General features: G+C 40.0%; 1 protein-coding gene across 3 annotated transcripts in view; it reads right to left on the reverse strand.

The window, feature by feature from the left end:
* The window catches only part of LOC113154145 (plasma membrane calcium-transporting ATPase 1-like), a 77,990-nt gene that overhangs the window by 46,804 nt on the left and 19,041 nt on the right, over nt 1–12,145 (reverse strand). For all 3 annotated transcript variants that reach the window (XM_026348170.1, XM_026348169.1, XM_026348168.1), the window contains one exon: nt 926–1,326. In XM_026348170.1, the coding sequence (XP_026203955.1) occupies nt 926–1,121 (196 nt within the window). In that variant the 5' untranslated portion in view covers nt 1,122–1,326. The remainder of the gene's footprint in view (nt 1–925; nt 1,327–12,145) is intronic.

The raw sequence follows: 12,145 nt of genomic DNA on the forward strand, positions 1-12,145 counted from the left end.
GCAGGGAGAGAGAAATGACAAACAGCAGCCATTTTCTGGCCTCACATGAAGCTCCGACTTAAATCCAAACTGATCATCTTTCACCACGAAATGAGCAAAGAGTGTGAACCAGAAATGTTGTTTGTATGAATCCGTGGCTCACACACACAGATCAAGAGGTTACAGTACGTGAGCCTACTCAGTCTACTCTGGTTTGACACTTTAGTAGTGCAGCAACACCTTTTTGTTTCAGCATTATTACTAATACATTTCCACCTTCAGAGTAGCTGAGCCTAAAGAATAACAGAATACACAGCAGCTCTCACTCAGCCTGATCATCATCATCTGGGATGTAAAAACGCCGCAGTAACAGAAATAGAAAGTGTGTTGTTGTGTCATAGTTTAGTGGCAAAATCCAAACACAATGTGGAGCAGCTCTCCTGATAGGCTGCAGACAGCACAGGAGTAGCGTCTGTGACACAGAATTGAAAGTGTCACAGACGTTCATCAAGCTGCTCTGCTCTGCTTCACCACCACCACCATCACAGTCAGGTTTAAGGCTGAACCTGCTGTGAACCTGCCGCAACTTCTCTACCTGTTTGGTAAATCAACATTGCCGACAGTGGTTCACAGCTACTGAGGTGTGAGCGGAACTTTGATACTGACCCACGAATAATAAGACTCAGCCAGATGGTTCTTTATTAATTCCAAAGGGAAGTTCCACAGGGGGAATAACATAGTAGGCTGTGTTTGGATAATGACCTTGAACTTAACACAATCTGTAATTGTGCTGTCACACTCACACCAGCAGTGTACTACTCAGTAACAAAAATATGTCACTGTGTGAGTCATAATATCCAAACGTTTGACCTTATTAGACAAAAAAAAAAGCTGAGTGTGCAGAGTTAAACTCTCACTGCACTGGTGGGTGTTGGGCACGTCTTACCTTCTATGGGGGATGTTTTCAGGCGGCGACAGATGCCCTGTACGTCTCCGTACGTGTCCCGTATCTTGTTGACAGCCTCTGCGCTTCGCAGCTCCATCAGGCTCCTCAGATCCGTCATAGCCAAACCAAAGTCTCCTTCATGGCTGCCCTCAGCAACCGAGTTCCCCGGAGGGTGGTCCGCCGTGTTGTTGGCCATGTTGGTCCTCTTCACAGCAGTGCTGGTGTTGTTGCTGTAGTTTCTGTTGCTCTCAGCGCCCTTATTAAAGTGATCTAAACCTCACACTGGGTCGTCAGTTCACAGGGATTGTGGGTAGTGTAGTTCTCAACAGGCAGAGAAGTCGAACACTGACGTTAACTCCTAACCAGGTTGTGCTTGCTCCTCATGTTCCTCTGGCGTCACACTGCAGCGGAAACAGAAACAGGAAAACTGATTTTCATAAACCAGATCCAGACAGGAAACAGTCAAACACCATCATCAGCAGACAGATCCGCTCAGGACTCCCTTTGATTCTTACTAATTAATATCACAGAGATTAATTGGCCAAATTAGAGGACAGTTTCTCATCTACGATTCTTGAAGAAACCCCTGAATAACAGAGGTCGTTATATCAACTAATTATCCATCCTCGCTTTTCCTCCGAGACGCGTGATTGGGTGTTAAACAGTTTCTCTTCCCAAACAGTCTGATCTGGGTTAAACACCCTAAAATAGACACCACCCCCTTTAATTGTTTCACCTAACGAGCCTATTCAGGCCAGGTGTGAAGTGAAACCATTATTAACATATGATAGGTCACCTGTCGTCCTTTAAGTATAAACCTAAAACACATCACAGATTAACCTGTAGAGCAGTGAACCTCAGTCTAAAAGACAAAACAAGCTTTATTACAATAATAATAATGGTAAATCACCAGGAAATGAGCATAACGTCACACAATACAGTTAAATGATGCTTTACAATACTAGCAAAGTCGTTAAATCATAAACTAACTGGATACTCTGCACTCGACAAGCTTGATGGACAGACGCACAGACTACGTTTTGTAAAGACAGTATTGGAAAACAAATTCAATTATAGTAATTACAGCTAATAAGATAAAATACCGTGACCATGAGAAAAGTGGGAAAACAAATTAGTGCAGCAACATGAAAACTGGAGTCAGACACTTTGTCCTGCTGATAAAGAACCAGAGGTCAGAAGTGTTATTCTGCAGCTCTGGGAGCCAATCAGCATGAAGCCGAGAACGATACTCCAATGACAGCGAAGTGTGTGTGTGTGTGTGTGTGTGTGTGTGTGTGTTTAGGGCAAAGTGTGGCATTCCAACCCATCACCACAGATTATGTAAGTGCACGTCACAGGCTGTCCTCCATTTTTCACTGTTTAGTGTTCTGCTATGGACACACACACACACACACACACACACACACACACACACACACACACAAACAGCATCACAGCCTGTTAGGGAAGTACTGCTCTTGGTTCTGGGGTCAGGGTTCTCCTGAGTGGTGGTTTGTGGTCTCAGTGACACAGGCAATTTCCTGGGGCAGTGGCTGTCACATTGGGGGACACAGAGAGAGCCACTGCAAGTCTGTTGTTTGCTGTTATAACAACATTTTTGTGATGATATTAACGGGTTTCAAGGGCTCCTACTGCACCTCACGATTTTCACAGCATATCAAAAAAATACAACACAGTAGCAACAACTATGTAGTGTGACGTGCAGGGTGAATGGACACTAGCTGGGAGTTCAGCAGTGTTGACACTAGAACCACATTTATATCTATTTGGGGGAGTCACTGTGTGGACACCTGTGTTATAGTTCAGCGAGCAGCTTTACTACAAGATACTGTTCAGTATCAGTGTGTGTGTGTGCGTCAGCATGTAGTCGTAGCCCTGCAGTTTATCACTGTTATTGTTCGACGGCCCTAAAGATCTTTTACGCACTAAAAACAGCAGAGTTACTTACTGACCTGTGTGTTGTGTTTATTCTACAAAGGAATAAATCTTATTCATGCTCAACATCCTTTCTCAGCCCCTTATCAAGCGTGTTAACGTAGCTGGTAATGGTAACGTAGGACAGAGACACTGAGATTACACATAGGTAACAGTGTGGTTATAGAGTTTATAAGATAAGATTTTATTGATCCCCAAAAAGGGAAATTACATTTTTACAGCAGGGCAGGGACAGACAAGGTGGAAGGACGGCACACATGTGGCCTAGAGACAGACAACAGTCTTTATCGGTATCATTTAACATGCACCTCTGTCCAGACTGATGATCTAACAAGTTCACCAATGAGTCCAAGTGGACATTTGAAGAATTCACTCAGATTACTGTAGATTATAAAGTAAATTAATGAGACGTTGAAGCTCTGTGATTTGACCAAGATGCCCCTATCTGACTTCTCATCGTACACCTGTACGTTCATCAACTTTTACCTCGGATTTTTTATGAAACAATCAGACATTTTGATACTAAGGGAACCATCTGTATGTGTGTTTTGTTGCAAAAGGGAATCTGATCTGTTAACAACTAAACTTCTTCAGCTCCCTTTATCTTCCGTTTGAAACCGTCTTTTAATTTTTTTATTTTAATCTTCTAAAAACTGCACCAGCTTTCTTAGAGGGCTTTATCTGTGCGTATGTGTTTTGTTTTAAATTGAGAAGCACAGATGCCCTCTCCGTGTCTGCGTTCAGTAATTATCCAGCTGTTCATTGATCAGTCGAGTCATTACTACAATTAGACACCAGAGAAATAAAATGAAATGAAATAAACAGCCTAGAAACCTCATCACGTTGTTTGTTGTACATTATTACACCAATAGTTGATGATGTCACTGTGATGGAAGGTGTTAATTACAGATAATGAGTTTACTTAATTATACAACCACTAATATGAGGAAATTTAAAAGCATTTCATCAGAGCAGACCAAGTAGGTCTAAATGAATGAATGAATTATTCAGATTCACATTAATGCAGCAGAATCAGTTAACCTGTACCTAAATTATTACTAATAGAAATAACAGAAAATAGAAAAAAGCTTCCACCTTTTTTTTTTTTTACAATAACAAACTTACATACAGTAAAACTAGAATAACTCCAGCTTCATTCCTCGTGTTACATCCCAGTAACTTCGCCATCTTCTTCTGCAGTCACTGGGTTTACAATCATTCACTTATACAGAGCAGCAACTGTGATTAGCAGAAGGTCTGCGGTGTAATTGCTTTGGTAAAAAGAGCACTTCATACTGTATATAACTCTTTTAATGTTGTTACTACTCTCAACAAACTCTGTGAGAAACATGTAAAGACAAGCAGCCAGTTTCTATAATCCCCATGAGGTATCTCTGTCAACAGTCACAATGTGTAGCTACATTTTTGAGACGCCGCCAGCCATGGAGGTTTGGGTCGCAATGCACGTAGCCGCCAGAGATACAGCACGGCCCCTCAACCCACACGTATAAAGGCAGCTTCACTCGCCATGCACAGCCAGCATCAGATGATCTGCGCTAGTGTGGATCAATTGTTTTTCCACTGCACCCACAGCAAAGTGTTGGGGGTGCAACAGTCACAAACCACAGTCAGAGCCTGGAGCACTTTCCGCTAAAACTGAGAGATCTGGAGCAGAATATATTTATATCAGCTTGATTAGACCAGTTTTATTTAGGAACATCACTGCTGATGAAGCTCTGTGAGGTCAGTGATAAACACATTAGTTCCTAATACTTATTCACAATAAAAGCATCCTGCTAACAACATCAGGTTTGGTTTGCATAAGCAGTAAGCAGTTCATTCTCCAGCACACAATCGTGGGCCATGCTTAGCTGGATTACAGCAGCACACGAATAGGTTAGTTGTGATGTGGAGATGTGAAAAGCCCAACGTAACTGTGCCAGCTTTCCATTACAATTATGTTGCATCAACTATTAATACCTACTATGTTAGGGTGGAAGAGGTGTAGCGCTTGCAGGTAGACAGAGAGAAGGATTTTGGTTGGAGTTTAACCAACATGATACACACACATACCCACACAAACACACACCTTTATTGCTCATTAACTAGACTCATGTCAGTCCAAAGGTGAGATTATTGACACACCTGCCGCCACACTCACCTTCTTTCTTGCTCGTCATGTGACTCTGTGTATATGTGGGTGTTATGCTTAATAAGCAAGTGTTTGATTAAGGCAGTGTAATGGCACGTCATCACCATGCACACAAATACAGTGTGTGGGTCACTTTAACATGTGAGAGAACACAGGATATGAGTGCGTGTGAGAGCGCGAGAAGGGAAATGATTTATAAAGACACAAGCAGGAATTCTGAGGATGCCGTTTCCTGTTTCATGGTTTTATGTTTGACTATTTTCACTCCCTAAACTCGTCTTCCTGTCAGAGTCGACCTGGGTTGAAAAGCTTTCCTCTAAATGATCCGAAAGTTTGCTGCTCTAGAGAAGCAAATGTCAACCTGGGTCTCTGTCTGTAGGACTACTGTACACGTCAGCTGAGCCTGCTTCAAATCATCAGTTTAATCAGTGAATGAAAACAGGTTCCATCACATTAACCAGTTCTTACATAGAGATATTTGTTATTAAATATTTATTTGACAGGTAGAAAGTGTTGACTGAACCAACTGATATATCAGATTTTCTTCTGTAACACGCTCGGATTAGATTTGAAGAGTATTGTTGTGGAATTCAGTCGACATGTCTGACTTGATTAAAATGCTGTAACACTAGAATAACCTATTGTACTACCTGCTACAAACAAGCCTTCACAATGTGATGTCATCCCGAGCTGGAAGAAAAACAATCTTTTAACCTTTAAATTACATTTGAATTTGTTTGTATTTCTGTATAAAACAGAATGTTTCATGAAAAATATATAAATGCATCAAGTCTGTTAAGTTTACTTTCAGCAGATGATACAGCAGATGTTAATTAATGTCAAATGTTTTGATGAACACGTACTGTAATATGTTCGTGTGTTATATCAAGAATACTGCATGATTTTAACTCAAGGCACATGATAGAAATAACTGTATTACAGATTTATGAGTAAATTCTAATTAAGCTACGGGCTGAATGATGTAGCCTGTACCACGTGAAAAAGTGACGTTGCTATAAAAAACACAGACAAAAACCCCAAATAAGACAGGACGTGACGGCAGGACTTCAGCTGGGTCTATATATAGAAGCTGTATCTATTTAGCTGTAAGAGTTTTAGTGTGTGTCTAAGTGTCTGTTTGTGAGAGTGCATGAGACAGACAGTGTGTCTGTTTTTTGCACATCTTATCTGTTTGTTATTGACTCCAGATTAAATTATGCTGCAGCCACCATGTTGCCAGCCACTCAGCTTATATGTGTGTGTGAGACGCGATAAGCCGCGTGGAGCTTGTGTGGATGCATTTTAGCTCGAAATTATCAGACACAGGACATTTCGGGGGGTCCAGAAGGGACCGTCTGTAACCCTGGACCTGGTGTGGCTCAATCCTTAACTACACTCGACTAGATTTTGATATATATGCCTAAATTATCTGTGTGCTTGTTTCACATATTGTTTCATAACAAAAATCTTCTGTCTGCCTGTTAACATCACGTGGGATAAAAGCTGGAGACTCAAAGTGTGTTGAATGTAGCTGATCATGCATGTTGTGGGATTTTCCATCCATGTGCTCATTTATATATTTGCTCTACACAAAAAACCCACTGTGGAGCAGAAGCTGGTGGAAAACTCCAAAAGAAGAAGAGGTTTATCAGTTTAGTGTGGGGAGAACCTTTTAGAAACACCTTCAAACATAAACATGTAGGCATGTCCATTGAGATGTAAACCATTTCAAAAATTATTTGCTTCAGTGAGGACATGATGTGTGTTTTGGCAGAGCACACAGCATAGTTGTCAGGATTACATTTGGATAAACTAAACAAAACCAGGGAGAATGACTCACACAGACTATCATCACATCCATCATGTCGTTACTATTTTTAAAAAAACACTGATGTATATTAATGAAGCGGGGAGAGTAGAATGTTTACATGCAAACTTTATCCAAACATCTTTAAAGTGCTTTTTGTTTTTGCCAAAGAAAAAAATATATATAATTATAAAATACAATAACAGCTACAAAGAAAATATCAATCAACATCCAGTTTACATAAACAAATACAAACCACAAAAATCATAAACTTTAAATCTTTACACTACAAAGGTACATGTTTCTTGAGTTATTTAAATTTTTTCTTTCTTAGAGGGCTTTATCAGTTTCTTTTATGCTGAAGCAGAAGACATGAAAAGTACCTACAATGTATGTTCTCCTCTCAAAGCAAAATTAAAATTTTACCATTTTAAAGTGTAGTTTTGTCTATAACAAAGAAGCAAATCAATTATATTACCAAGGTGGTTGTAGAGCTTGTTTTCATTATTTATTGATCCAACTTCTGTTTTTTAACGAATGTATTCTTCTTTTTTATCAACAAAACTATAATAAATAGCAAGAAAATGCCAATTACAGCTTCTCTCAATCACACAGGATATGAGATTCAGAAAAGAGGAAACATCTTTAAAGTGTAGAAGCTGAAATACGATGTAATAAAGAGATTGCTGATTATTTTTGTGTTAATTGACTAAAAAAAAAAATTCAATCAGCTATTTGTTCGAACTCCCATGACATGACGTGACAGCTGTGGGAGACAGATCATCAAGTAAAACAGCAAGAAGTGAATGAACAGTGGAAACAGACACCAGTAACAGAAACAGCTGTGAGCATCAGTCACTTCTCCCCCAACACGACCACCTGTTATTATGTGACTCAAGCTCCGCACACGATAAAAATAGTTCCAGTTGCTGAAAAAGGCTGTCTGTTATTACCAAAAGCTCTGGAAATCAACCCAGCGAATGGACCTTGAGTTAAACTTTACTTTCACATAGCTATAGTTTGTTCAGAAGGGGCTGTGTGATAAGCTTTGACTTGAGTTAACTCATTTCCATCGAGAGCCATCAAATATTTTGGTACCGATTCAAAGCCTGTGTCAGAGGCTATGTACTTTACTGTTTGCTGTTTTAATTATTGCAAACTTCTAAATGCTCACTAATCTGATTCCTATTTGTGCTGTTGTGATAGTTGCAATCTGGAAAAGTTTTTAATAAAAAAAATGAAGGTGCACTTTTGATTCAGCTGCAGACAGAACTGTCTGAATGTGCTCGTGTTGTGGCCAAAAGCAGGTAGGACATGAAAAATCGTGGGTAAAACATGCAAATATGCACTGCAGTGGTTAGCGTGGCTGGCAGGCTAAGATTTTTCCACAAAGTTGTAAAATATACAGCTTCTTATCAGACACTTGACTGTCGCTGATCTCTTTCATAGTCCGTACACCCACTGCAGCCAATCAGCTTCCCCTCCTTCAGTGTTCCTTGGATTATTGCAACACACAGGGATGTGATAAAAATCTAAACAGACATCATTAGCAGAATAAGAGGTCAGTCCCATCTAAAACTGGAGATCCAAATGCTTTAATTCCACAACTTTCAACATAATTGTATATAAATTGAAGGAGACAGGTCAGTGTATGGGTTTTATCAGGAGGGTTCATATGCAAACGTTTAGCCCTGAAGGAAGCTGTTGAACAAACTGATGTGTTTCTCTTTCTGCAGAAATAGATAAATATAAATAATATATTTCACTGATGAGATCAAAATCTCTTCTCACTTCCTAACACACACACACACACACACACACACGGTTAGTATCAGTTCATAAACTAATTCATTCTTCCTTCAGACTGACCCTCTGTTCAGCTGCTGTTATCCCCCTTCTTCTTCCTTTTCTCTGCTCTCTGCCTCTGCAGACACACCTGCTCTGCATACTAAAGCAGCAGCCTGCACCGCCCTCCTCCAGACACACACACACACACACACACACACACACACACACAGGCTGCTGGCCACACCCTCAACACACAGAGAGGAACTTTATTCTTGTTGCACTGATCACATATACACAATCCCATTGAATAACGTCCCAGTGACTGTATGCAGACGTTCCCACATGCAGGACACATCAAACACTGCGATGGTGAGTATTAGGTCCCGACGACGGCGTGGATCTGTGCGTGTGGGGGAGAGTGTCGCAGCATGCCAGACTGAGCAATAAAAGAGTGAGAGAGGGAGAAATACACAGACCAAGAATGCAGGAGACCACACCCATATCTGCAGTCATGTGACCAGTGTGGAAAAGGAAATCCCCACACTGCAGACAGACGAAGAAGAGGTCTGGACTTGCAGAGGAGCATCACACACACACACCCACACGCACACTTAGAAACATACATGATGCTTAATTAATGACTCATCTTAGCAGGAAACATGAAGATATTTTTCTGTGTAACCTTCATTTGTAATTCCTAATAACCCTTTAAACCTGTTTGCTCAGTCATTCCAAACTGATACCGATTGTCCAAACTTTGTTCAAAAAAACAACAAAGCTTTAGTTTATAAAATCCCAACTATCTAATCTCCTGTTCAGTCAGTACAGACGATGAAACCAGCAGGGACTGTAGCAAAGAGAAAGAAGATGGGTTTAAATCACATACTATATATGTAGCTGGAGTTAATGCAAACATATGAGAGCAAGCAAAATATAATCCAACGTCTTACATTTTACCATTTGCTGCTGTGATAAAGAGACAAGAGAAAGGCAGAATGAAATGGATTGGATCTTAGCTATATTACATAGTAAATGGAAAATGGGTGGGGCAGACTGAGTTTGAACACATTATACCCAGCAGTGAGTATTCAGGCTACAACTGGATGTTCAGTTGTTCTTTGATAAATATCAGTCGTACACCCAGAGGAGGCATCAGCTCATCTTGTTGATTAAATTCATTGATTATGGCAGGTCCTCGCTGCTTTCTGATTGCTTAAAAGCCCAATCAGTACCAGAGCTGTCAGTTTATTCAGGGGCCAACTGGTGACCGTTACTGGGGTTAGGGTTAGAGCTTTACTGCAATACGAGTTTGCATTGACGTGCTGCTGTGTGAAAATAAAATGACTCCACCTGATGTCTGCAAATATACAATTAGTTTGTAAATACATGTTGACACTTGTTCCCCCGGGTGCACTATGATATTGGTATGTTTAGTATTCAGGACCATCTTCAGCCAGACATCACAGCTATCAGCTGTTCTGTAAGAACAGGTGATGGAGAAGCTTAAACCACAACAATGATCCATTTTAATTTATGGTAACAGACATTGATTCTGGAGAAATTATCAACTGTGCTTCTGCATGTGTTTATTTGACTGTTTTAATAGAAAATAGAAATAAAGCTGAACTGGCTTTATATTCAGTCAACTACAGGAAGTTTCGCATGGAGCCACTAATGTTTTATATGGCAGGTTACAGTTTCTAATGAAGGAGGATGATTTGATTCCAAAAAGCTCAGTTTTCTCTGTCATTTGGTTCAACAACAATTAAGCTGTAAGGCAGTGTTACAAAATACAACCAAAATAAAAAAAAATTGGGTGAAAATGTGAATCAAAGTTGCTCCACTGTCTCAAGAACAAACACCAACAGTAATGTAAGGAAGAAGTCAGACGTTGCACAGAGACAACACAGCAGATGTTAACGCAACAACATCACCAAACCCTTAAGTTAAAAATGGTTTTGGTTGCCTGTGGTTGTTAGTATTGTGAAAGAAGTGAACTCTGGAACTAACTAAAGGAGGTGGCGTATTTGCTTAGGAAGAGATCTGATGCTAATCTAATTTGTTGTGGGAACAATTAAATTAAGGTTTTCATGTAAAATATAAAAAAAAAAAAGACCCCAGATACAACATGCTGTGATAAAGACACTGAACACCGTTCATGTCTGTGTGTTTTAATGTACAAATACTGCAAAATATCATATACTTTCAGTCTATATGCGTATATGTGTCTATATATGGTCTGTGTGTAACATTAACATATGCAGACAACCAGTGTAGAATACTATCTTTGTTTGGGTGGGTCCTTGGCGTTTCTCTAACAATGGCTGACACTACCAGGCACGCCCTCTTTGGACTGTGCTATGGAAAGACCATAGCGTTTTTAAGAGCTGATTCAAAACTCTGGAATTTACATCCTCTAGTTTTTTCCCTCCATCCTGTCATAGTTTTTAAGAATCAACTTAATTATTAGCCTTTAACTGAGCACGTATTTATCCAGATGCCTCAGAAGAAAGCATCTAAAGAGAAATTGGAAAACTGGTTGCTCCCACTACACTTAGACACTGGAAATGAGTTTTCAGTTACAGAGTTAACAGCAATAACAGTCTGAATGTAAAGTAAAGCTGTAACCTGGTCAATGAATCAATGTGGTGAACTGAATTTTTTTTTCTTATCTTTTTCTTATCAAGTGTTGTTAAAAATGTATTTCCTGTATGTGCTAAACGGACAGTATGAGACAAAAGGTTTGGAGACAGTAATGGCAAAAAACTCACAGGACACAGGAGACACCAGTCATTTATTGAGTCATTTTCAGACCAGAAAACGGCACCAGGGACAAGACGGATCTGAACGAGACAAAGCAGCAACATCTGGAGAGCATCCAGAGATTTAATAATCCTTTTTACAGCCTGAAGCTCGGCCTGTTCGTCACTGCAGAGTCCTGATCATAACCCAAATACACTGAGACAGACCTGCAGCAGCCTGTGTGTGGACACATCAGACACTAGTACTGCTGGTTTGTCCCCAGGTGTGAATGTGTATAAGGACCAGTCAGATAAAAGCCTCCATTGTTGGAGCAGATGAAGGGAAACATGCTGCAAATACAAAAACACTAAGAAGAGCTGACGGATTTAAAGCAATGTCGCTTTAATGTTTGCTCTTTTCATGGAAGAATATTGCCCGTGTGAGCCACTGAAGGCATTATCTACCTTCTGAGGGATAACTGGGATTCATTATTCTGTATTTTCAGATACATATCCAGTATCCATATCACACGGCTGGTGATTTTCCATATTTCTTCACATATTCTATAAAGAGGTTAAAACCAGTAAAGTTTGAGAATCCAGAACCTGATCAAATTTTATTTCTCTGAGCTATAGACCTCCATCAATATTTAAAAACAATAAAAACAGACTGTAAAGATCAACTTTTCCTCCATTTTGTTTTCCTCGGCTGTAGCTAAACTGAATCGCAGCATATCTGCATGATGTTGAGCCCTACTCAATTTCTTGTTCTGTGG

The sequence above is a fragment of the Anabas testudineus genome, chromosome 5 (assembly GCF_900324465.2).
Source record: "Anabas testudineus chromosome 5, fAnaTes1.2, whole genome shotgun sequence".
Classification (NCBI taxonomy): domain Eukaryota; kingdom Metazoa; phylum Chordata; class Actinopteri; order Anabantiformes; family Anabantidae; genus Anabas; species Anabas testudineus.